Source organism: Stylophora pistillata, chromosome 9 (genome assembly GCF_964205215.1).
Source record: "Stylophora pistillata chromosome 9, jaStyPist1.2, whole genome shotgun sequence".
Classification (NCBI taxonomy): domain Eukaryota; kingdom Metazoa; phylum Cnidaria; class Anthozoa; order Scleractinia; family Pocilloporidae; genus Stylophora; species Stylophora pistillata.
The window spans coordinates 3,293,924-3,320,200 of NC_142527.1; the positions used below are offsets into that span (position 1 = coordinate 3,293,924).

Consider the following 26,277-nt stretch of genomic DNA (forward strand, 5'->3'; position numbering starts at 1 on the left):
TAAACATCACAAACGACCGAAAAAGAACAACCTAGCTTTACCGACAGACCGAAACAGACCAATCACGAACGACTTACGTCACTTGAGTCTTACAGCCAATAACATCACGGCAAAACCAACCGATCATTTCACACGAACTGGAATAAGAACATTCTACTGACAACAATCACTCACTTGACTCTGATGATGACTTCCGCACAGGTTGTCGAAACGTCAGTCACTGCCACCGACAACAGTCCTTCTCAGGACTACACTCACCCGGACGATCAGACTACACCTTCACATGTTACCCCCGGGTTCAAACCATTTACTGCACTTAGAGATATCTTAGATTACATCGACCGCACGAATGAAACCGGCATTTTGCTCAGTTTAGATCATGAGAGAGCCTTCGATCGCGTTAATCGCACCTTTCTGCAAAGCCTCTTACCCCGTTTTGGTTTTGGCCCGTCTTTTTGTTTTTGGATCAACACTTTATATAATGGGGTCAATATGCGTGTTATTGTTAATGAATGGCTAACCGATGCGATTCCTTTGTCTCGTGGGGTAAGACAGGGGGATTCCCTCTCTCCTCTGCGCTATGTTTTGTGCGTTGAAACTCTCGCATGCAAAATCCGAAATAATCCTAAAATCGAAGGCTTTCTCCTTCCGGGCGCACATGGTCTCTGCTATAAAGTTGGAAATTATGCTGACGATACGACCTGTATGGTGAAATCTTATCGCTCTCTGCAAGTTCTATTCAACATGATTAATATTTACGAGCGTGGCTCTGGAGCACGCCTTAATCTCACGAAAACAGAGGCCATTTGGTTGGGGGCGTGGCGTAAGCGCGACGACCAACGACTTGGCCTCAAATGGGTGACAAAAATTAAAATTCTAGGTGTTGTTTTCGGCCGCGATACTGAATTAGATAACTGGGCAGCCAAAACTAAAGAAATTAGAAAAACATCTAAATTTATGGAAATCCCGCTCTCTTTCTCTTGTCGGCCGATCACTCATCGTTAACACCCTCGGAATTAGCAAGCTCCTATATCTCTCTACAGTTTTGTGTGTCCCAAAATGGGTAATTTCTAAGGTCAACGCTTTAATCTGGCCATTTGTCTGGAGTTATCGAATTGAAACGGTGAGCCGAGCGACCTGCCACCAATCTCTTAGCAGTGGCGGTCTCGGCATTTTGAATTTCCTGATCAAAGGTAAATCTCTTAAATTAGCCTCAGTAATTTCTAATCTAGATGATCGCGAATCAAAATCCTTTTATTTGGCCAGATATTTTCTAGGCTCTAGGCTTGCCTCCTGTCGCTCGGAGTGGAGCTCTCTTCGAGATAACTCCACCCCGCGTACACAGATCTTGACGCCCTATTATGAGAATGTTCTCTCGGCGCTCACCACTCTACGTGGGATTCTCTCCCGCACGGAGTGGTGCGATTTTGAATTTTCTTCCAAGAAATGTTATCAAACTCTCTTGAAGGAAACTCCACATCTCCAATTCTTCATCGCTTTTGGACTCCCTTCCTTCCGATTGACTTTAATCTTGACAAATTTTGGAATTTAGTGCGAGATGACTTTTCTGAAAATTATAAGAACGACATACTCTGGAAAATTGTACTTCGCGCTATTAAGGTCCGCGATTCTCTAAAGAATTGGGGATATATCGACTCAGATAAGTGCGCCTTCCGTTCCCGTAAAGAAACTATAGATCACTCTTTTCTCAATTGCCCCCGTGTGAAATCTGTATGGACCCACTTTTCCCCTATTATCTCCTCTATCCTTGGAACTAGATTCCTCCCATCCTGTACCTATGTTTTCTTTTTTCGTTGGATCCCCGCTAGTCCAAAACAGAATCGTATTGCCCGCTTTCTAATTAAGATAATTCTGTACAGCATTTGGAAATTTCGAAATAAATCTACCTTCCACAATGGGAATGACCCCCCTGAGGGTATAATTCGCTATGCCCTCAGCGAGACCAAAAACAGAATTGCGTGCGACTACTTCCGACTCTCGTTATCTAACTTTAGAAAAGCTTGGGAGTCCCCATCAATCTGTACAATTGATGGGGACTCCTATAGAATACTTTTGTAAATAGATTACCTTAAGCTTTCGTTAACATTTGATTAAATCAACTTGGAATTATTTAAAACTTAGAATTACCATTAAACAATCCTAGAGTTACATTAATATTAGTCTACGTTAGCCCTAGCCATACCAATATTATAGATTAAGCTTATATTAATATTAGTTTACCTTAAGCTTTAGTTAACATTTGATTAAATCAACTTGGAATTATTTACAACTTAGAATTAGCATTAAACAATCCTAGAGTTACATTAATATTAGTCTACGTTAGCCCTAGCCATACCAATATTATAGATTAAGCTTATATTAATATTAGAACTAACTATTTTGGAATTATTTATAACCTTACATTAATATTAGTAATATTTAATACTCGTAGATAATTAACAACTCAAACTTTGGACCTTTGGAATGTTTATTAATAATTAGTTGGGGCCAAGCCCACGTGCGTTAGCACTTTTATTTTGTAACTTATGTTGTTTGTTATGAATAAACCCTTTTCAAAACTTAAATTGGGCGAAGAACATGAGAAGACTGCTGACAGCTACTATAACCTGGGTGTTACCAATTTACACTTGGAGATTACACCTCAGTCGCAGAGTCAGACAAGCGAGCGCTTAATATCAGACAAAAGGCATCGGGCGAAGAACATGAGGGGACCGCTAATAGCTACCATAATCTGGGGGATATCCAATTTGCACTTGGAGATTACACCTCAGCTGCTGAGTCACATAAGCGAGCACTTAAAATCAGACAAAAGGTATTGGGTGAAGAACATGAGGAGACCGCTAATAGCTACCTTAATCTGGGGGCTATCCAATTTGCACTTGGAGATTACACCTCAGCTGCTGAGTCACACAAGCGAGCACTTAACATCAGACTAAAGTTATTGGGCGAAGAACTTGAGGAGACCGCTAAAAGCCACGATAATCTGGGGGTTACCCTATATGCACTTAAAGATTACACCTCAGCCGCTGAGTCACACAAGCGAGCACTTAACATCAGACAAAAGGTATTGGGTGAAGAACATGAAAAGACTGCTGACAGCTACCATAATCTGGGGGTTACCCAATATGCACTTAAAGATTACACCTCAGCCGCTGAGTCACACAAGCGAGCACTTAACATCAGACAAAAGGTATCAGGTGAAAAACATGAGAGGACGGCTGACAGCTACTATAACCTGGGTGTTACCCAATGTACACTTAGAGATTACAACTCAGCCGCTGAGTCACACAAGCGAGCACTTAACATCAGACAAAAGGTATTGGGCGAAGAAAATTAGGAGACCGCTGATAGCTACTATAGCCTGGGGGCTACCCAGCATACACTTGGAGACCGCACCTCAGCCCCTGAGGTAGACCAGGGAGCACTTAACATGAGACAAAAGGTATTGGGCGAAGAATATAAAAAGGCCGTTAACAGCCACTATAATCTGGGGGTTACCCAATATATACCTAATATGTAAAAAAATTAAGTAGGTTGATAAATCCGTGTGGGGATTTTTCGATTTTCTTACTGTTTGCCTTGCAATTTTTCTGTCAAGTTTACCGATTTAACCTAAACCGATTCGTTTTAAGTAGGAGGCCATCGCGGAAGATGCACTTAGCTAAACGAAATTCTCTCACACGATATTTAAGGTTAATATCTTGGAAGTCTTTGGACCAAATTTTAAGGTAATCCGTATAGTCTACAGACCCTATTAATTCATTCAAAGAAGGCACATTGGCGTATACATGAATTAGGTTTTTTTTTTTCTCACATCTCATGAGACTCTAAGCAAATACATATTTTGCGGGTAACTTTCCAACGGTTATTAAGGCACCCGTGACAGACCTTAAGGGTTCTTTGGCTCAGTTCTGCCGTTAAAGACCAGAATCAGTAATTCGGTTTGGTTTTTCCTGTGCAGGAAAATGTACAATAGGCGCCACAAGGCAGTTTTTAATTGGCGTTCAGTGATGTGGTAGACTTAGCCTAGGAACGAGGTTGAATTTTGGCATCGACTGTTTCAGGCTTGAAGTGCTGTGCCGCAAATAAGCGATAACCAGGCTTTTCACAGTTTACACTTATCTTCCGAATGAACTTTTGGCGAACAAAACAACCACACTTTCCTGACAAAAAAGGCTTTTGGAAGTTACTGCCACATATCTTTAATTTCCATAAGTCAAAAAAAACTTGCGGTCCATAGCATGGCTTTGGTGGTATATAGTTCAGAGGCAAAAAAACTTTAGAAGTTTGTTATCAGATGTGAGCGGGAGAAAACCTTGTAAACAAAGATCATCGCGTTTAAATACATATATTTATTGAGCGACTGTTGGGATAAAGTAGACATAGGAATGGAAAATGGAGAAATTTGGCTCGTGCATGCAGAGAAAGATATGAATTGCAGCGTCATTATGTGATGACTTTTGCAACCAGAAGTTTAATAAACGTAGGATTTTACTTAGTATTGGTTTTGTAGGAAGCCTGAGGTATGAGTTTATCATTCTGCAGAGTTGGATGGTTACCATCATTCTGGACTTCTCCGAGAAACGGTGTAAGTCACAAAGTGACTCATTCCTTGTCTGTTGACTTTGCTACAGTACTTACACTAGTCCCCGCATTTCATCTGGCGATTTTAGTATTTCCATTTTGTCATGACATCAATTTGTTCCTAAGTCTTAATCTCCACTAACTCTCCATGATAACAAACAATGAAAGGTACTCAACGGCGATTTTGCTTAAAACAGCAAGGCCTTCAATTCGTTCACTCTGAACCGTATATCCGGCCAGATTATAGGTCCGTGTAGCCTCTTGTTTCTACTGGCTTACGTATCCCGCAGTAAAACTTGATGGTAAAGGATCGAGTGTGAGCAGCGAAGATTGGCTAAACCACGAGCCTTTATCCGTTTCGGTGAGATTCTTTGGCCATTCCACTTCGAATTTCTTTACCTCGTGTGCTGACAGCCAGACTTTATTTTTTACTTTCGCGTGGACTCTTGGATACTTGGACCCTTCTCCTTTTATCTTTCTGCATTCACATTATAGTTTTAACGTAGACAGATAGCAAAGATTTCCACATGCACCCGATATCAGGAGATGTTTACGCAATTAAAATTCAAGGAACAGGATGTTTTACCGCAAGAAACCCTACGGGAGTCATTTATGTTGACGTGTGATAATTGCCTATTGACACTTTGGCGGGAAAACGAATTCAGTTTGAAAATACGTTTTCGTAAATAATTCGGGAGCGTTTCAATATTTTACACTAATTTTTCTTGGAAACTATTCTTAAATTATTAATGATTAGTTTGGTATAAAAATGAAAAAATTGGTTTTCGAAGGTGAACCGCATCCTTAACATATCTTAGTATCTTTATTTCTTCAAAAACCCTTGTTTTCTGACCCGTGATCCAATCCGTAATCCGATCCTGGGTTTGTCGACGACGCTCAAATTCAACCACGCTTCGGCCGGCGATACAAAATTTTTGTCAGGAAGTAACGATAATCAAAACAAGAAGTTTCCCGGACGTTGGCAATCCAACTAAAAGTTTTCAAAAGGTTCTCCTTCCATTCGCTGTTATGATTGGTTCACAGAATATTATCGCTAGTCGATTGGATTCTCGGGAGAAGATTAACTCCTTCTTAAAGCATGGTCGGCAGGTTTCTCCTTGCGGCAGGATCGTAAGTAGTGGGTAAAGATGAGCCGATATGGGTTTCCCATCGATACGATACCGAGTAAGGCATTGATACTTTTCTTCGATATCGATACCGATACTGTGACGCCATGGAGCTAAATAGTAAGTCACGTGATTTGATTGACGAAATTTAAACCGTATTAGAGACGTACTTAAGTCGATCCTCGTGTTCGTCAATGAGTTCACTTTTGTAGCGCTCACACGCCACTACTTAGACTGGTACAATGCGGTGCTCATTGCCCAATCTCGAGCCCAAAGTCTTCTCGGCTCCTCGCCAGTGGTTACTTGTTGGTGTGATACAAGGCGCGGGCAGGTCACGTGCAATATCGAAAGCAAAGATACATTTTGCTAGTATCCTAACCCTAACCTAAAGTTTGTATAAAAGCGATCATAGCAGTAATGAACCCTTCTTATACATCGAATGCAAACATGGCGTCCAATTTGAATCGTCACTGTTTTGGACTCACCAGCCTCGTCTTCACGTGGAAACACAAAAGGATTACTACATGTGTGAGAGGCTAGTGAGTCCAGAACAATGGCAACTCAAATTGCACGCCATACTTGCATTCGGTGTATGTAGCAGTGGAACTGAGGCCTAAAAAGAATTCAGGCCCATGCGGAATTTGGTTCATTACAGCGAGGATCGCTTACACATATTTTATGAAACCGCAGAACCGTTTATGTTTTTGGTACAGTTTTGTTACTTGAGGCAGAAATTTTAAAATGTATGACTTTGTTTTTCAATGAATAAAGGCTGATAGTTTCTAAAGAAACTATCATATTTGTTTTTCAAAGTAGACTTCAGACAATTGAAACCCATCTCATTGTAAGTTAATGTTTTCTACCCTGGCAGTTGCTGACTCATTCTTCATGCATAACTAAATAATCGGCTTGGACAGAAATTTGTTGACGAAAAGAATGAAGTCATAAAATTTCTGCAGTTTGTGGGTATTTCAAAGTTCCCAAACTTACGATTTTTCTTTTGTTTGAAACTCGTGTGAGTAAAACTCCCACATCATGGTAATTTCTGATATTTCACAACCACAGATTAATTGGCCATGGAGTTTCGTATTATGTTCTGCCTATCAGACTTTATTTCTCCCTCCCTTATCAAGCAAATGAGTGTAAAATCTTAACTCCACTGATTTCATTGCTTTACGATTCCCTTGGAGAAAATCCAGTGCACAAGGCTGCTCGCCGTGGAAGAAGTCAACGTTTGAGGTTGTTACAGGCATTTGGTGCTCCCTTAACCCTTAAACTCCCATAAGTGACCAAGACAGAATTTCTCCTTACAATATCAATAGAATATCAAGCAGACAAGTGATGAGAATAAGGAGAAAAAGAAAATCGGGTGATTATCAGTTGATCTAATACCAAATTCTCCAACTAACATCATAAGAAGAATTACTTTTGAGATCTTGGGAGTGAAAGGGTAAAGGTATTTAGCACCATGCTCACATTTAAAGATGACTCTTAAATTCCAAGGTTTCGTGTTTGACAGAGCTGTCAATAAGAGCTTACCAGAACCTCTTGGCAGTCCGCCATTTCTTGCCAGCTTCTTTTCCCCTCATTACACTATCAGTCCCGGAGGAAAGTTGTACAAAATTGTTGAAATTAAATAACAAAACAGTTTGTACAGGACATTCTGTGTTTTTGAGCTGGATGCATTTACCCTTAGCAAGTTTAGACAAATGATTAAATTGCACGTTAAGAGTTTGCGTTGAGGTTCTTGTGGACGTTAGCAAAGGCTTGGCAAATTTTAACTGAATAGTCCCTAATCATGTGCGTAATTTGATGAAATAACGATGGTGTTTACGATACCCTGGCCACCAACTGGCTTTTACTTGTTATCAACTTTCAAACTTATTGACAGCACTGGTTTGAGCAAGTGAACCTTTCACCCTTGTACCCCTTCGGCTTACAGAAAGTCATTTCAATTTGGTGCTATCTTAAGATACTACTTGACTCGCTGATATGCACCTGTCTGACATACAAGTGTTTCTATTCCCATCACCTGTTTGCTGAAAAATTTACTTTAATTGTAAGAAGTTCAATGCTCGACTCCATATCTATATAAGCTGTTTAATCTGACTCGTACAATCTGGTTGACTAAAAGGAAAACAATATTACTGAATAAAGAAAACGAAACGGAACGAAACAAAATAACACTTACAAGATTTGTAAGTCTGAGAGAAACGACACCTGCGAAAACCCAAAACTTTACTCACACGCTCGCGAGGGGGTCCAGACCATAATATGCATATCTAACCCAGTACCGCGCAGTTAGGGTAAAACTAAATATGACGTATTTTAATCAGCAAGAGAATTTACTCGTTAATCACATCTCTGCGTAAAAAAGTTAACCTTCAGGTACAGTATAAGACAGTTTTCATATTAAATGGAGCATAACCAACCTCTGTTATCTTTCAGTACTTTTAACATGTACCGGCAAACACCCAGTGACGTTGCCTCCATGCCTGGGTTTGAACAAAGAGTTCAGTTCTCGAGAAATCCCAGCCCTGCTACAGGTAAACACTTTCTTCGTCATTTATACCATAATGGTGATCTGTTAATCAAAATAGATGTGTAGGAGCAACTAGACGTAGGTCACTCAATTTTGCTTCTTTACACTTTATCTTTATAGTAGTTTTATCCCATTTATTTCTTCATAATTGATGAATTATCTTCTTAAATTCCAGTGTCCAGTCAGAGAAAAAGTAAAAGATTACTTGATGATGGAGGCTACCCAGAGCAAGTAAAAAGACCCAAAAATGGTTGGTATTTTCTCACAGGACTATCACTATTCTAAATATACCTTGTTCAGTGATGAGTTGAAACAAAGTATTTAAATTTACCGCCACACCCTTACGAATATTCTTATCAATAAAATCCTCTGATGAGTGGGTAATCACGAAACAGGCTTGTAGGAATGAAAGCGTAGTCTTAATATTTTCCTAACCCAACGTATATCTATAAATATAGAAAAGTGCGAAGATTACGCTTTGATCCCTACAAGCCTGTTTCGTGATTGCTTACTCTTCAGGGGATCTTCCCCTGATGGGTGAACAATCCTGAAACAGGCTTGTAGGGATGAAAGTGTAGTATTTGTATTTTTCAAACTCAACATATATTGCGCTCTACTTTTATGTATATACAATATATGTATCTATAACATCTGCAGGACTGTTTCGGCCCTCTGGGCCTCATCAGTGCAAAACTGATTCTAGGATGGGCCTCATCAGTGCAATGCTGATTCTAGGATAGAGGTAACGCCAAATAGCCACCCCTAATGATTCCACATTTGTGGTTTCATCTAGGCCATGCCATAGTGCTCAAACTAGTAACCAGTGAGCATGGTGCAATTTCATGACCTGACCCATCCTAGAAGAGTGCTCAATTTAGGACTCGAAAGTAAAGCTTTGTAATGCCAAAGAGCCATATATCATCAGGGCTTGATCAGTACAAAGTTGTGCAAACTAAGGCTAGTTAAATTTATACTATAGGCTGCTAAGGTTTGTTAATGGTAAGTTAATGGACCTTCGGCGAAGTGCATCCGAACTCTCCAAAACTAAATTTAACGCTTTTTCCCTCATTAGCTGCAGAATGACGCGAATGATCCACCCAATGAAGAGCGATCTACTGAAACAAGACCGAACAGCAAAACTAAGTTTAATTTCTTGTTGATTCATTAAAAGTAATGTACATTAATCGTGATAACTAGTAATCATCGAAGATATGGAAAGTGCGTTCGATCTCTAGTAAAAGTTTTTTTATTGTACTGATTGCGCAGAAATATTCAGGGAAAGTGGATTGTGGGGTGCTTTTGGTCAGTGCCATAAACCAGTGGCAAAGTTGAACACAACAATAAGGTTTAATAGTTCAACATCTTAGTACTGCACTTGATACAATGGCAGTGACCAAAACAACTAATAGGACAACATTGAACAAACCGATATATCATGTTTAACAGTAGCATACTAAGTTGGAATTCAATGAGAAACTTGCGTAACTCAATATGTCAATGTACTTTGTGGTCTACGGTTTAAAAATTACTTTAGAACGAGATGAGTTCACTACGTTGCAATTAAAAAAGAAAATTGTATAACTCAACATGTGAACGTATTTTGTGGTCCACTTGTAAAATTACTTTGTAACGAGATGAGTTCGCTAAGTCGCAATTCAAAACGTAATTTGTGTAAATCAAAGTACAAAAGCGAGGCTTTTCGGTAGCAACCGTTGCTCAGGGCAAAACCCTATACTCGTTTCTCTGTGCGAGTGCGAGTTGTTTACAATTTGTTGAAGCGTTTTTTTCGAAGATATTCCCATAGCACACAAAGAGGTATGAAAAGAATTGCTCATCAATCTTTTTTAAAATGCTTGGGAGGCATTTCAAGATCAGTAGACTCATTCCATTTTGTTTGCGAAGCCTTTTGTAATGCAAATGTACGTACACGGGTGCCTTTGGGAAGTTTCATATGAGGAACGTCGCGACTAGAATCACTTACAATCGCTAGCAGGTTCTACATTTTCTGTATTTTCCGAGGATATGCTTGTAATTATACTTAGGCATAAAATTAAAGAAATACGGGTATATCGACGATTCAAAACATAGTTATGTTATAAGTATTGGTCCTGGCCGGACCAATACTCGTGGTCTTAAAATAAGTGAGGAGAATTTGCTACCTTTCTATAATCAAGAAATGGATAGATATCCTAGTCTTCTCGGATAAGGACGAATAAATCGTAGGCCCCGTATCCTGGCAGGGTTAGGGGTAGGAGACGTAATTTCCCACGCAGGTGGGATGGGTGGGTGTTGGCCCTTAAGAGCCCCTGTGGGGAGTGGTCAATTAACCTATGTAGGTATGTAGGTATGTATGTATTTATGTTACAAATGTTAGCTTTCCTGTGCCATGTGTAGCCCTGCGCAAAGGAAATACGTCAATTGTAATGAATACACATTGTCTAATAAACCTTTAAACTTCTGTGAACTGTGCCTAAAGCCGTTTTCTTTTTAAATCTCTTTTTCTTCTTAATCCCGGTGAAGAACGCCCGAAAATTGTTGTGTACCGATGTGTTAAGACAGGATATCGTGCAGATGTAGGTGGTAGAGATGTCATCTACCACTGTTTTTCAATAAAGAATCCATCAAAACTGAAGGTAACTTCTGCTACATTATAAACCTTTTGTGGTTTTATTGAACAAATTCTGATTTTATACAGTTTATATCTAAATATATACAATACAATATGATTATAGACCTGGTTTATCGAAATTCGGAGAGATGTTTCGCAGGAATTTCAAAGCATCGAGCGAACAAAAATATGTTCACTTCACTTTCAGTACTCGCATTTTCGCCGCCATATTTGCAATCGGTGTATTCAGCTCAAGGCAGTCAAGAAAACATTTGTACATGAGATCGAAGCTATTTGTGCCACGTAGCCAGTCAACCAGCCAGTCTGCCAGTCCACCAGTCCGCCAGTCCGCCAGGCCGCCAGTTCACCAGTCCATCAGTCCACCAGTCTACCAGTCCGCCAGTCCGCCAGTCCGCCAGTCCGCCAGTCCGCCAGTCCGCCAGTCCACCAGTCCACCAGTCCACCAGTCCACCAGTCCACCAGTCCACCAGTCTACCAGTCCACCAGCCTACCATTCTACCAATCGACCTGTCCACCAGTCCAAAATGGCGCCCAAAGCCCGAATTCCCATACCATCGCCATCGTTCCCCTTGGGAATGGTCCATAAAGCCCTCGAGAGTGATTTCCGTAAAAACGACACCATTAGTATGCGTTCTCCTTCGTCGAACGTAATTATGGCTTTTCAGCGAGAACCGAAGTTGACTTTGTAAAAGACTTACAAAAGTACAGTACAAGTGAAGATAAAAGGTGAAGATCGATGTGGCTTAATAACTCGTTGGGATTTCTTGTTTTTGGCACTATATGTACATGTAGTACGTTTAATGGCCCACAAGCTTTACCGTAAAGTGTTTTCCTTGGTCGTACGCATGCATCAAGGCGTATAGGTTTAAAATATGCTGTCACTGATGAACTTACGGGCACAAGCTTTTAAGTTAGCTTCATAATCACCAAAGACTGGCGTTTTTTACTTGGAATAGAGAAAATATTTGAAAATAGTGCATTTAAATACTTGGTCCATTTGCTGTAGCATACCCGATTCCATGTTTACGATGGGCCAGTTCTCTACCAACTTGAAGATTTGATAATGACCATGGATATGCCAAGTTATTCTAACTGATTTAAACTTTTCAGAATCAATTTAGCTCCAATCATTGTTTATCAAAGATAATTGGGAGAAGAAGTAATGTCAAATAATTCAATAGGGCGGACGGGGATAGTGTCCTTCAACTTAACACAGTTGGCAGGTTCTTTTACATTTAGACTTGACGTATGTACTTTGCTGACATCGACGTCTCCAAGACTGATAGCGACATTTTCGAGTACTGTCCTCGCACCTCCCTAAAACAGGGAGGAAAAACTTGGTTACGGTTTAAATGCATGAAATCATTGACTAAAAACTCGTCTCTGTTGTATAATTATACATTGCATGGAAAAAGAAAATAGATAAAAAATGCAGTAATTTCATTTTCAATCAGAAAGACTGACTGCTTCTACTAGAAGAGACAGGTTTACCCAGTCCTCCAAAAGGATATTCCGTTCATCGTTAAATACGGACAGGCTCATTTCGTATATATGAATCAACGCCAACTTCTTCTAAAACTGCTCATAATACGAAAATCGTATATGCATACAGAGCAAGATGCGTTTACATATCGAAAAATTTAACTCAGGAGTCCTTTTCGTCACTTTATCTCCCTCTCTTACTTTCTCAACTTAACTCGTTTGGAAAAGAATTTTGTAGTAGCTGACAGTTTTATAGAGAAATCGTTGTTTAAAGAAAATCCAAATCATTTTTTAACTTGAGGGAGAATGATAAGAATGGTGCAATTTTGACATGATAATTGGATTGGAACGATGACAATAAAAATGGTTCGACTTCTCCACAGGGATGTGCAAGCTATTTGAAAATTTTGCAGCTGTACTGGTTTTAACTTCCCCCCTCTGTCCTTTTTCTTTCCCTCTCTGTTTAAACTCTGCATTGTACATAAGGTTCGCCTGCTGAGCATCAGTCAGACTTAAACGTTTCCTCTGACCAATGGTTACCCGGAAAAGAAATCGGTATTTTTTTTTTTTTTTTTTTTTTTGCGTTAGCCTTTCAGAATGTTTAAGATGGCGTGTTAATCAGTTTAAAGAAAATCTGTTACAAATGGTACAATCTGATTTGCTACGCGGATCAATGTCAGTCAGCTTCTGAGCAACTGCGCACCTATCCCTTCCATAACCGAACAATAGTCAACTGATGACAAGTTAGGGTTAGTGTTGGTTTAGGGGAGGGGTGGGTGCGCAATTGCTCAGATATTGACAATACCCGCCATCTATTTCGTGATAGATATTGTGTATAGCGTTAAGCTTAGAACAGTGGCGGATTTAGGGAAGGGACCCAGGGGCCCGGTCCCCCTCTTATTTTGGGAAATAAATAAACGCAGAGGGAAGAAAAGCAGGCAGGTGTACATATACACACAAAAAACTGGGTCCCCCCCTTAGCTCAAGGTCCGGATTCGCCACTGTGGAGTAAGCAATAGATGATCAGGGACGTTAACCCTTTAACTCCAATGAGTGACCAAGACAGAAATTCTCCTAACAATGTTAATACAATGTCAAGCAGATGAGTTATGAGAATAAAGAAAAATATCAATCTTGGGAATATTGGTACATCCGTTCACGAATTCTCCGATCTGACGTCATAAGAATGGAATGACAGATAGTGAGGAGAATTTCTAATAAGATCTTGGGATAAGAGGAATGATGCAATTCTTTGCGTGAACAACTATGTATTTAAATAGAATTTGAACTATAGACTCTACATAACGATGGCTAAACATACCCCTTGTTTTTTAACAACTATCGTTGGCTTTCTACTCTTGCTATAAGCTTTACTTCTGTAATGCATCAAACTTCCATAATCATATGGCGTACTAAGTGAGTCAGTTTTTGAACGGTGGTACTTGTGAAAATTTTTCTTTGCTCCTGAGAGAGAAAGACTATCGATAAGGACAAAGAAACGCAGTGCGTTCACACTTTGAGTGAAAAATAGATTAAAGGTGAACTGGTGCAACAATCACTTGGAAATTTTCGGAAATCAATGCTTACCTGGGCAGACGTTTTCATACTTTATTTTGATATAAGAGTCCCTATCAGGTCGAGACTGTTCGTGATAAAATCCGATTGCATCCCCTGAGAGAAGTAAAACTTTATAAATTAAAAGCCATATCACAGGTACTGTTAGCTTAAGAAAGCGAGCTTGGCAAGAATTTTAAATTGTCACTCTGAAACTCTTCATCGTAACAGCTATTCAGGCGATACAATGAAAACAACCCCACAGGAACCTAGATTTGTCGCAGTCAGGTTAAAAGGTTCTTATTAGTGTTTTGGAATTTTACTGACTGTACAGGACATTCAAAAAATTAACTGAGCCTGGATTTCGTCATTTAAGTGCGTTATCATAATTCAAACTCTTGATTATCAGGAATGTATACTTTACAACACTGATTAGGAAAAATAATTTTTCTGGAGAGATTAACAAAGTACGTGTAACACAAAGATAAAAGAAAAAGATCATTAGATTTCCGACAGTTACGAATAAAATTTTAAAGCTTTTTAAATTGAGCACTCTAAGCACATGTCGCGAAAAACAACAGCATTCTAGGCGATGGTGCACCTCTATAATGAAATGCCTGAAAATCTCTACCCTACTGTGGCTTTTGGCGGAACATCACTATGGATTTACCTATTTCATGAGCAATTATTCCTTTCGACCAACATCTTGGTCCGAGGAAGATTCCCTGACGGCGGCCGGTTCTCCCCACAAATGATGCACACCTGGTGTATAGAAATGGCGTATTCTTTCAGTGTTTTAACATTTCAAGAATAGCCATATAAACAGTAAATGCATTCGTATGTTCACACACAATCTATCTTGGATAGTAATAGGATTTTCAGCACAAATTTTCATACGTTTCGTAATGTATATTTGAATCGCCTGCACTCATCTGTAGTGAAATATGAATAACAGTGACATCGCTAGTATTATTTACTGGGATCAATGGATTTCTAGACGTGCAATGATTTTCAGATTTTAAATCTTCTCAGAACAGTGATTGCTACACATACTTACTAACCGATTGCTATACTGAAACAGGATGTAAGCTTTTTCGTTTGTTCTCTTCTTAAACCGGATGCAAGTTTTCGCCCTCCATTCCGCCATTGCTGCTTTGATGGCTGTCATAGCTCGGGATTTTCGACCTAAAAGTAAGTAACTTTTGGTTGGCGATTAAAAAATTTTTGCGGAAGTTGGGCAACGAATTCCTTCTTAGTCAATTCAGCGTAAGGTTCACAACTTTCATAGAAGGAAACTTAGCTCCGTAATTAGAGATCAATTGAGAAATCGACCAATAAATTGATAGATTAATGCTGATTGAATGATTGATTGGTTGATTGACTTAAATATTTGAACCAAGAGTACACGGTAAGGAAATTGGGAGGATTTTCAAAAAGGAATTGTTTTATCCAAAATATTTCTCCAGCAAAATATGGAGTCCCGAGCGCTTAAAGTCAAATCAAATTAAAAGGAATCCGCCGACTCGTATGACAACATGGTTCTCTAACTTTCCTTCCCCCTTCTTGTTGAAACATAATGATGGTCTAGGGATACAGGTAAACGCTCTAAAGAACTTACCGAGGTTTATATCGATTTTGTATTTTATGACTCCCCTTGGCCACAATTTGGATCTTGACGTGGCTCTCTTATGGCGAGAACCATCAATGTCCAATTCTTTTTCTGCTCTTTCCTGTTGCTCTTTCGGGAGAATCATGTCTCCTTCAAACAGACTAGAGTTTCGTATACTAAAATTCTCTAAAAAGAGAAATCATAAAGGATTTAATATAATACAAAGTCTAAGGCAGCTCATATTTTGTCGAATACGACATGATGAAAAGATCGCTTTAATTTCTATTGCCGAACTAACGTGCTGGGCTCAGAGTTTCCAACGCTTATAGATCGATTTTCATAATGCTTAACGGATGAGATTTTTCCGATGAAAAGCAGTCGATATTTACCCCTACTTTACTATATAACAGTTGTAGATAATCGCGGCTTTTTTATTTGTGCGCTAATAATTCTAACAAGCTCTCCATTTCGATTGGTCAGTCTTGATATTTTGAATCATGTCTTCTTTTAAGTGTAAAAAAAATAATTTAGGATACTGAAATGCAGTGCAATCGTCCCTTGTCAGGCGGTCGCAATGTAACTCAGGTAATTGGCTGTTCCTAAAACAGAACAGGCACATTTTCCGACCCTAACTTCCATGAGCTGCTTGATATGTTTTAATGACGCACATACTCTTACCATCGGGACTGTGTGATGCACTAAGCATAGACCTCAGCAGCAGAAGAGCGAAAATCCACCTCATCTTTAACTTAACTCTGGAGAAAGGAGTGTTTTAAAAAACAACTACCGGTGAAACGCTAGAATACCTTCAGCTATATATAGTACTTTGGAACGTCCAACATCAAGAGTGCCGAATAAGATTTAGACAGTGGTTAGAACCACTTAGGATTCTCAACTATTTTCGTAATACTCGTGTACGCTTGAAAGAAGCAATATATAAGTGTTTCGTAAGAGATAAGCCGCTCAATGATTGTGCATCTGCAATATAAACAAACAAATTTGGTCTACACTTGAGTAACAATGACTTCAGCGGTACTGCGTTCGTTTAACCCATGTTTTAGCTTCTTTCAAAATTAAAGCCATTGTCTGGGTTGATAAAATCGTCAACCACACACCGGCTGCGAATATCGAAATGAATAAATGATGAACTGAATAAAAAAAAAAGCATGGATATAGCACTTAAATCGACCAATCCTCTCAGCACTCTACAAGATTGTCTGTCGAAATGATATGGGAGAAATAAAAAAAAAACTGAAATACGGCAGGCATATATAATAAAAGAAAACTGTATTAGCGATAAACTGGGATACTTAGCTTAAGCTCTAAATGTTATACGTGTAAATATCCAAAAAAGAATATCTCAATGAATCTCAACTTTAGAAGGAACTTCAGATGACTGAATGAGTTTGAAAGTCTCTTTGAACCACGGGCAGAAATTTTTTAAAAAGCTAACTGAGTATAAGTTAGAGCCATTTCTTCTACTTTTTTTCATTATGAAGGGGGTTTAGCGTTTCAAAACACCTTAAGGATAAATTCAACCGATAACATATCATAATATATAGACAAGCTAATATCTAAAAAGAACGCGGTGATATTGGATTATGATAACTGGCAGTGACGAGCCATGTATTGCCTTCCTTTTTTAATGACCTCTTGAGCTGAAATTAACAGTTCCTGTGCAATTTAAGGAATACTTCATGCATTGACGTAGTTTAGAAGTATTAAAGGAGAAAAATATCGGGGAAAAATTTCCAATGAAAACGGAAAGCAAGGCCGTTGTACCAATGACTCACCCGCGGTATTTCAGGTATTTCGGGTATTTTACGCAAAGTATTCACTGCCAACTTCAATATGACGTTATTTCTAGCCTCGGGTTAAAAAGTTATTTTGGGATAGCAGATATTGTCTCAATATGTCCAATCTGTATATTGTATCTTAACTGAGCTTTTGAAATTTGAAATCCTACAGCGCCAATAAACTTTGTTGTTTCTGTTGTTGTTCAGCATTCATAAACTTCAATAAAACAATAAAACCAACTGAGAAGATAAATGAGGCCCTTTAAGATCATGCAATATATATATATATCCGTTCGAAAAGAAGACTTTCTAGTTACATCATAATTATCATATTTATGTCGAACCATTTGATAATTAGTATAGGAAGCGTATTTAACCTGTCGCTTTTTTCAATTACTGTTTCCATAAAAGAAATAGATTACTGACGTAATTTTAAAAGCTACCTCAAATGTTTAAAGGATGAGTCCAATTTTAAGAATTCTATTGCGATCAGCTGTTGATAAAGATGTAGGTTCAGAGCCACCTTATTTCCTGATGAATTAGAGTTGCTGTCTATCTTATTCAGAAAATTTGTAGTTTTATTGTCATCAACTTAATAGAGCTGCTACACTTTGAGAGAGGGAGACGAACAGACACTTCTCCCATTAAACATTCGCTTTACAATGGGCGTCCATCGTGGCTGACTTTTTTGATCAGGACCCAGGAGCGTGGCCGAGTTAAAACGAATCATAAGATCAAATAATTCCCGCACGTAACATTATTTTAAGCACGTGATTAAAAGGTGAACGGGCGGATAGAAAGCATCCCCGTGCTGAATCAGAAAAATAAGAACGCTTACCTTCTTTGTTGGAAGAAAAACATCTAGGTCTTTAGGTCTTAAAAAATGATCCCAAATCTTTCCAAAAGAAATGGATAAATGACTAAATAGGCGAGGAAAAAAATTCTTGTCCACCATCAGGTTGGCTTCACTCCGTACCACATACAGTTTGACCTTTTTGTGTATTTGTTGAAAATTCATTGCGAAGAAAGATAGTTTTGTTTTTCTCAGCACTAGTTCATTCCTGGTGTTCTGGATGTGTAACAAAAGGCAGAAAGAGGAAGATGCCCGAGAGACCATTAATTCATCTGTCTTCTCCGATGAAAATCTGTAAATGAATATAAGATGCACGGTGTGGATAATTCAGAGAGCAGCCGTGAGTGGCTCGATCACATATTTCTTCCAATTTTCCCTTTTTTCTTGGTCGGTGCTGTTAAATGCCGGACCTTCTCTCGGCAAACTTCATGACGCTGCCACTGCGTTACTTCTTGTCAGCGGAGCACTTTACTTCTGGTTCTGGAGCACTATTAGTCATCACACGGCCAAAATCGGCCTGAATTCATGCTCATGGTGCACTTTCATCTTCAGACTTATTACGTCCTGAATTGTGACAATCGGTGGTATCGCATACCCATGAAGGATATGATAAACAGCTCGAACATCCACTATACGCAAATAAGATCAAAGTACAGAGTGAACAACTGACTGCAAAATTCAATTTCGTATTCCACTTTTGATCATCTTATTTTGAGTTATCATATTTATTTCATCAACTTGTAAAAAACGGCGGGTGTATATACTTATCGCAATGATCGAAATAAAAGCAGAGTGCGCAAGAAAGGCGAATATTACATTTCTTACCTGTTTTTTTCTACATCAGTTGAGAATCACCCCAGCTCATCAAATGAGTTAGGGAAAATTTCAAAATCGAAAAAAAGTGAACTACTTGATATTTACCGAGCTGTAAGTAAGTTCAATACAGCTTTGTAATTTCTCCACGTAGAGTCTTTAGATAAGCTGATGTAAGGTGATACTTCACCGTGATAACATTTGTTATTTCACAGCTGTGCAAGCAAAGATCCGTCTCCATGGCAACATGCCTGACATGGCTTTCTTCCACTTAGCCAGAGTGCGCAAGAAAGGCGAATACTGCCAGGTTAGGAAAATTTCAAATTTATTTTCGACCCAGTCGAGATCGCAACCGGTCACTTTCACGATACGTGAGGGGTAAAATGCGTGTTTTGTTGCTTTTGCTGCTCTTGAATTGTGGAGTATTTCTTTTCCAAGAAAAACGTAGGTGAATAGAATAGTTAAAAAGTTCTTATTAGAAGAAATTTGATTAACGGGAGTTTGTAAACACAAAAAATGATGTTACCCTAATAGATTGGAATCGCTAATTAAGAAAGAAGCCGATCCGAATTTAAAAGTGAAACATTTAAATTAGAATAAATTAAGTGAGTTACAAAATACAAAAAAGTCTTCAGTATTGTTTGTGGTAAAAGAGCTCGACTACTGGTGAATTACAAATTGTAATTTCCTCTTATCTTTCATTTTTTCAGTTTGGTGGGTCAGTAGGACAAACAAAGCCATCAGGTTAGATTGGAAGCTCTTGATAACTTTAATTCTATAATTTACCGGTATTTCTCGTGGTATGAAACTGAAGGCCTGTCTAAAAGGGAGACTTCCTAACGAAAGAAAGAAATCGGTTTTAAATTTTTTTCTTTACTTTGCGTCTGTTATGTTGTCGTCAAACCTCAGTTCGGTTCCATCAAAACTTTGCTGAGCTTGGCATAAAAGGGGAAAAGGCAGTTACTATGATAAACGGATGCGAAAATTGATCAGTCTCTTCCTCCCCTTCTACTCATATGTCATGACATATGTCATATGACATATGTCATATGTCATATGTCATATGTCATATGTCATATGTCATATGTCATATATCATATGTCATATGTCACATGTCACATGTCACATGTCATATGTCATATATCATATCATATGTCATATGTCATATGTCATGTCATATGTCATATGTCATATGTCATATGTCATATGTCATATGTCATATGTCATATGTCATATGTCATATGTCATGTCATATGTCACATGTCATATGTCACATGTCATATGTCACATGTCATATGTCACATGTCATATGTCACATGTCACATGTCATATGTCACATGTCATATGTCACATGTCATTGTCACATGTCATTGTCACATGTCATTGTCACATGTCACATGTCACATGTCACATGTCACATGTCACATGTCACATGTCACATGTCACATGTCACATGTCACATGTCACATGTCACATGTCACATGTCACATGTCACATGTCACATGTCACATGTCACAGGTCACATGTCACATGTCACATGTCACATGTCACATGTCACATGTCACATGTCACATGTCACATGTCATATGTCATATGTCATGTACTCATATGTCTTATTCAATAGTTTAATGATGCTATCTCGTACTTTTTAATGATGCTTATCCTATCTCGTACTTTTTCCATTACATTTTGAAAACGTTTCTTTCGCTTCTTAGTCACTTATGTAAAGGAATTGTAAAGCCAGTTGTTAAAAGGGTCTTACAGAGTGATTGATTGGTAAAAATTTATGAATGAAACTTTCAGTGATTCCTGGGAGAGGGAAGGTGGCCAAAATTACTGTGAAATGTTTGAGATATGGTTGATGTAGTCTGATGTAATGAGGCCCAGCAAATGAAATGAGATTTGTTGCTTTCAAGGGGAGAACACGTGCTTTTGCATTTTTAAGAAACGAACCAATTCTTATTAATTTATGTTTGTAAATTCGTAAAATTAAAACTATCTTATGGTTTAGCCGAGTTCGTTAAAATCATTTTGACGATCATATTCATTGAATTATATTTTTCAGTTTATCGCGTGATAGTTAAAACTGCACGCGACAATTTTGCCGGCACTGATACTGTAATCCGCATCCCAATTCAAGGCACCCGAGGTGACTTGAAAGAAAGAGTAATAAATGGAAGATTTGAAAAGGATAGGTAATAATGATAATAAAAACTTTATTTACCGATGTTGACACATTGTAGTTAGGAACTAATAAAATTGTGCCCCTCCCGGCTCCCTTGGTAATGATGATGAAAACTACTATAATGATAACGATAATGATATCACAGATGATAATGATGATAACAACGATTACAGTGAGAATGATGATGGTGCTGCCCATAGCGATTTAAGATGCTGATGGTGATCATGATTGATCATATATCCATGCTACAGAATAAGATACTGAGGGTGATCATGATTGATCATATATCCATGCTACAGAATAAGATACTGATGGTGATCATATATCCATGCTACAGAATAAGATACTGATGGTGATCATGATTGATCATATATCCATGCTACAGAATAAGATACTGAGGGTGATCATGATTGATCATATATCCATGCTACAGAATAAGATACTGATGGTGATCATATATCCATGCTACAGAATAAGATACTGATGGTGATCATGATTGATCATATATCCATGCTACAGAATAAGATACTGAGGGTGATCATGATTGATCATATATCCATGCTACAGAATAAGATACTGATGGTGATCATGATTGATCATATATCCATGCTACAGAATAAGATGCTGATGGTGATCATGATTGATCATATACCCATGCTACAGAATAAGATACTGATGGTGATCATGATTGATCATATATCCATGCTACAGAATAAGATGCTGATGGTGATCATGATTGATCATATATCCATGCTACAGAATAAGATACTGATGGTGATCATGATTGATCATATATCCATGCTACAGAATAAGCTGTGCTTCTACAATCAAATAAAATGAAAAAAAAATTACTAAAAAATATGATGTTTCAGGAAAATATGATCTTTGCAATTAAGAATATATAGGATTTTTGTTTTTTGATTACAGCTCAACTGCGACTGAGGATCATGTCTTTACTTAGATGTTTTCTGCAGGCAGAGATAATATACAGTTTATATTCTCTGTATGCGGGTCAAAATATGATTTATTTCATTTAATTGTGATTAGATTCTGCAACCAGAAGGCTCCTTTGCTCCTTTTCTGCAATTTCTTTAACTGCGGGTGACTTGCAAGGATCTCTCCACTTGAAGCTGTACTTTGCTACTTGTCACGAGTTTACACTTTACTGAATTAAAATGTAATATAACATGCCTCGGGAGAACATTATTTCATATCAACTGCAGGGTACACTGAGTTACATGTTTGTTTTATGATAAGTTTTTTACCGATGAGAAGTTGTACACAAACTTCCTCGTTCTTAAAATAAGGTGTTATTTTTTTATTCATGTTTTTAGTACTGACCTCATTGATATTCACGACGACATTGACATTGGATTCATCAAAGGAATGGACATTAAAAGAAATAATGATGGGTTACTTCCTAATTGGAAACTTGACAAGGTAAATAAGAGGGAGGAGATAATGAAAATTACCTTCAAAACTGAGAACAGTTAAGTTTAGAATTTGAAGTTTGAAAAATGATATAAACACTTGAGAATCCGTCATGTGATGAGGGTCGAGGATCGAGGAGTGAACAAAGAGAATAATGCCCAATGAAATGAAGCACATGACCGGTTATTATTTGTCGCTTGGGGAAGAGGGAAGTCAGAGGATTTTTGTTGTGTCATAATAAAATTTTCCTGATTCTCCCGCAAGGCTTCGTTATCATCTCCCCTTATTGGCAGTTAATTGTCAATCAATTTTCTATAGTCCCTCCTTTATACTCAGGAGGCGACGACTGTTTCCCCTCCGCGCCCCACCCCCCCTGAAAAGTATGTGATCCTCCCCAAAATCTTCCGACCCTCCGCCCGCCAGGCGATGAATTATGGCTGAAAAAAGAAACTGTAAAAGCGCCCAAGAAACAGACAGAGAGGATATAAATAATTCAAGCTAAAATTTTCAAGACACATTTATAGCAATAATTAACGCTATGATTATTCATGGTAAGCCCAAACATTCTATTTAAAAATAAAAACAAATTGCGAGGAGTGTTTAATTCTCTTATTTGCATCCAGCGCTAAATTAAGAGAAAGGCTTGCTTTTTCTCGTCCATAAACCCTTTAAATTGTCTTCTTTTTTGGCGTCTAGTTATCGAGCTATTAATCTGCTAAAGAAAATTAAATTCTCCTTTCGAGATTTCAAGAGATGACAAGTAATCGTTCTCGTATACGCAACGAAAGAAGCTGCAAAAATTAAGTCTGATAAAAGTCTGTCACAAGCTTTACTTTCACAGCCACTTCATTTATTAAATAAGTGCCATATCTTCTATCTATCAAATTCTTTCCTTTCATATAATGTGGTTTAGAAATATTTGCCTGTCGTAAAGTGTCTTCCATCTTAGATCATCATCAAAGTCGACGGTGCAGTTGACAGCATCTTCTATTATCGTGGCTAGGTCTCCAGTGACAAGTGGGTTAAATTACCCCGTAAGTAACAGAAGTAACTGACTTCGGTGGCTCCACAACATTCTAAGTTGTGCCGCAACGCTATTGTCCACACTTATTCGGACACATTGCTCAACAAGCTAAAACAAGAAATGTTGAACACCTGTCGCAGAGTTGTTCATACCTTTAAATTGATTTTTCTTTGCAGTTTGCATTTCCGACTTTGTAGATTAAGATCGTCACTCAGGGGATGAAACAGGGAGAGATCTTTTTAGAACCTCGTATACTTAGCTCTTACCTTTAAGCTCGTAGGAAAAGCATCTTGATTTAATCATAACGTCAGTTTGCCCAACCAACGATACTAATAGTTTAGTTGTATAGGGATTTTTTTTCCCAATCATCCGTGGTATTAAGATCCAAAACATGTTTGATGACAGTCAAAGAATTCAACAGGACTACGTAGTTCATTGTTTCGATTCACTTCACTGTTTTCTTACGATAAATAATTCTATTCCCCTACTATAAATAATTCTACATTGTGTTTCAGTCTCTCGCCCGCATGGTTCGCCAAATGCCCAAGGCTTCTGCGGTGGTGAGTGCGTCTTTATGTAATAACTGTATGTGTGAATAGTTATTTTGTGCATATTTTCCACTTAGCCCCTGTTTACAAGCAGGTAGGGTAACCCGAGTGTTAGGGTTACCCTGGCTGGAGGGTTACCCTAACGCTGCCACGGCTTTCGGAAAAATTGTCATGTGAAACCCAGTTAATTTGTACAGTAGAAGAAATTGCTCGTTCCCTTGAACAAGCTGATTTAATAATCATGGATTTTTCGAAAGCTTTCGACTCGGTTCAGCACCAGCGCCTCCTATTGAAACTGTGCTACAATGGCATACATGGCATTCTTAACATCTGGCTAACACAATGGCTTACGTACCAAACCCAGTCAGTTGTCGTTGATGGGTACAGTTCTCCAGAAGTTCCAGTTCTTTTAGGAGTCTCTCAGGGGACGGTTCTTGGCTTCTCCTATGTATTAAAGACCTCGGAGAAAACTGTACCTCTAGGATGCGTCTTTTTGCTGATGGTACTTTGATCTACAGCACTATTGAGTCCCATAATGATGCCACTAAACTGCAGTTAGATATAACAGCGCTTCAGGAATGGTCTCAGAAATGGCAAATGAAATTTAACCCCGACAAATGCCACGTCTTAACAATATCGAGGAAACAAAATCCTGTAGAGTCTAGATACGTCCTTATGGGGAAAGTTTTAGACTCAGTCACCCGCCACTCCTATCTAGGCGTAAAATTGTCCAGAAACCTCGATTGGGGCCAGCATGTAAATAACAAAGTCACGAAGGCCAACCAATCACTTGGTTTTCTCCGACGAAATCTAAGCAGCTGCCCCGAATGCGTGAAAGAGGCGGCCTACAAAGCCCTTGTGAGGTCTCACGTGGAATACGCCAGCTCGGTTTGGGACCCTCACCTAAAGAAACATGTCAAACAGATTGAGGGGGTGCAAAGAAGAGCTCCTCGTTAAAAACTTTTACACACGGGAACCAGGAACAGTCACAAATTTATTGAATGAATTAAACTTTTAATGCATGAAATTTCCCAATTTATTTAGATATCTTGCGTTATGGCAAACCCTTTGCAGGACTAAAGATTTTTGAATAAAGGTTGAATAAACAGTTCCTGTGCAAAGGAATACTTCATTGACGTAGTCCAGAAGTATTAAATTAAAGGAGAAAAATATCGGTGAAATTTCCAATGAAAAAGGAAAGTAAGGGTGTTCCGATGACTCACACGCGGTCGTGATTTCAGGTATTTTACACTACATATTCACTGCCAGCTTCAATATGACGTTATTTCTAGCCTCGGGTTAAAAAGTTATTCTGGGATAGCAGATATTGTCTCAATATGTCCAATCTGTATGTTGTATCTTTGAAATCCTACAGTGCCAATAAACTTTGTTGTTTTTGTTGTTGCTCAGCGTTCATAAACTCAAAAAAACAATAGAACCAACTGAGAAGATAAATGAGGCCTTTTAAGATCATGCAATATATATTTCTGTTCGAAAAGAAGACTTTCTAGTTACATCATGATCATCATATTTATGTCGAACCATTTAATAATGAGTATAGGAAGCGTATTTAACCTGTCGCTTTTTTCAATCACTATTCCCATGAAAGAAATAGATTACTGACGTAATTTCAAAAGTTACCTCAAATGTTAAAGGAAATATGAAACGATGAAGGACCCATATATATATACCTGCATATTGAATGATCGTTTCTTTCAAACCCTACACGCTCAGTTTAAAATCTACTTCCTGGGGAAAAAAGACTTTTATGGCGTAATTTCGAAAAGCTAAAGCAGCGAGTAAAAGGAAAGGATTACTTTATTTTTTCGATGTTGGAAAATGTTGATCCATATCATTTCCTGTGCGTGGATACAGAGCTTGAAGTAGCTGTGGATAGGAAGCCATTTCAGTGACGAAGTTCGAGCGAGAAATTAACCACACGTGGGAGTAGATTAAGAGCTCTCCAAAGTATCTCGTTGTTACGTTACGGGTTTGCTAAGCGAAGTTTGTTTAATTTGCGGTTTTTCTTTTAACTGCGTCTTTCTTTTTTACCTATTTTATTTTTCTTCCTTTTTCTTT

The 26,277-nt window shown here is 38.4% G+C and overlaps 3 protein-coding genes across 5 annotated transcripts in view; 2 read left to right on the forward strand and 1 right to left on the reverse strand.

Moving 5' to 3' along the window:
• LOC148722798 (uncharacterized) overlaps nucleotides 1-10,738 on the forward strand; it is a 69,611-nt gene extending 58,873 nt beyond the window's left edge. Inside the window, exons 9-10 of one of the 2 annotated variants that reach the window (XM_088732316.1) lie at nucleotides 8,450-8,524; nucleotides 9,347-10,738. In XM_088732316.1, coding sequence (XP_088588442.1) covers nucleotides 8,450-8,524; nucleotides 9,347-9,357 — 86 coding nt within the window. In that variant the 3' untranslated portion in view covers nucleotides 9,358-10,738. The remainder of the gene's footprint in view (nucleotides 1-8,449; nucleotides 8,525-9,346) is intronic. The other variant, XM_088732315.1, reaches the window with a different exon arrangement.
• The window catches only part of LOC148722799 (uncharacterized), a 69,956-nt gene that overhangs the window by 24,920 nt on the left and 18,759 nt on the right, over nucleotides 1-26,277 (forward strand). The window lies entirely within an intron of this gene.
• LOC148722801 (zinc metalloproteinase nas-14-like) lies at nucleotides 11,997-18,720 on the reverse strand. Of its 2 annotated transcripts, XM_088732348.1 has the most exons (9): nucleotides 16,227-16,521; nucleotides 15,558-15,734; nucleotides 15,001-15,124; nucleotides 14,610-14,701; nucleotides 13,973-14,056; nucleotides 13,711-13,849; nucleotides 12,815-12,929; nucleotides 12,465-12,472; nucleotides 11,997-12,216 (listed from the first exon to the last, which is right to left on the reverse strand). In XM_088732348.1, exons 1-9 carry the CDS (start codon nucleotides 16,288-16,290, stop codon nucleotides 12,111-12,113), a joined length of 909 nt encoding a protein of 302 aa, XP_088588474.1. In that variant the 5' UTR covers nucleotides 16,291-16,521; the 3' UTR covers nucleotides 11,997-12,110. The 2 variants fall into 2 exon arrangements, 1 of the variants encoding a protein (XP_088588474.1); XR_015991427.1 differs by lacking the exons at nucleotides 11,997-12,216; nucleotides 12,465-12,472; nucleotides 12,815-12,929; ... (3 more) ...; nucleotides 15,001-15,124; nucleotides 16,227-16,521 and adding an exon at nucleotides 18,183-18,720 and having other exon boundaries at nucleotides 15,627-15,734.

Bases quoted from the DNA above. Each gene is read 5' to 3' on its own strand.
- LOC148722801 (XM_088732348.1), bottom strand. From the start codon at position 16,290: ATGAGGTGGATTTTCGCTCTTCTGCTGCTGAGGTCTATGCTTAGTGCA. The intron at 15,125-15,557 runs GTAAGTTCTTTA...ACTTACTTTTAG, and splicing joins CAAAATCGATATAAACCTCG to GTCGAAAATCCCGAGCTATG. The intron at 14,702-15,000 runs GTTAGTAAGTAT...TCTATACACCAG, and splicing joins CTGTTTCAGTATAGCAATCG to GTGTGCATCATTTGTGGGGA.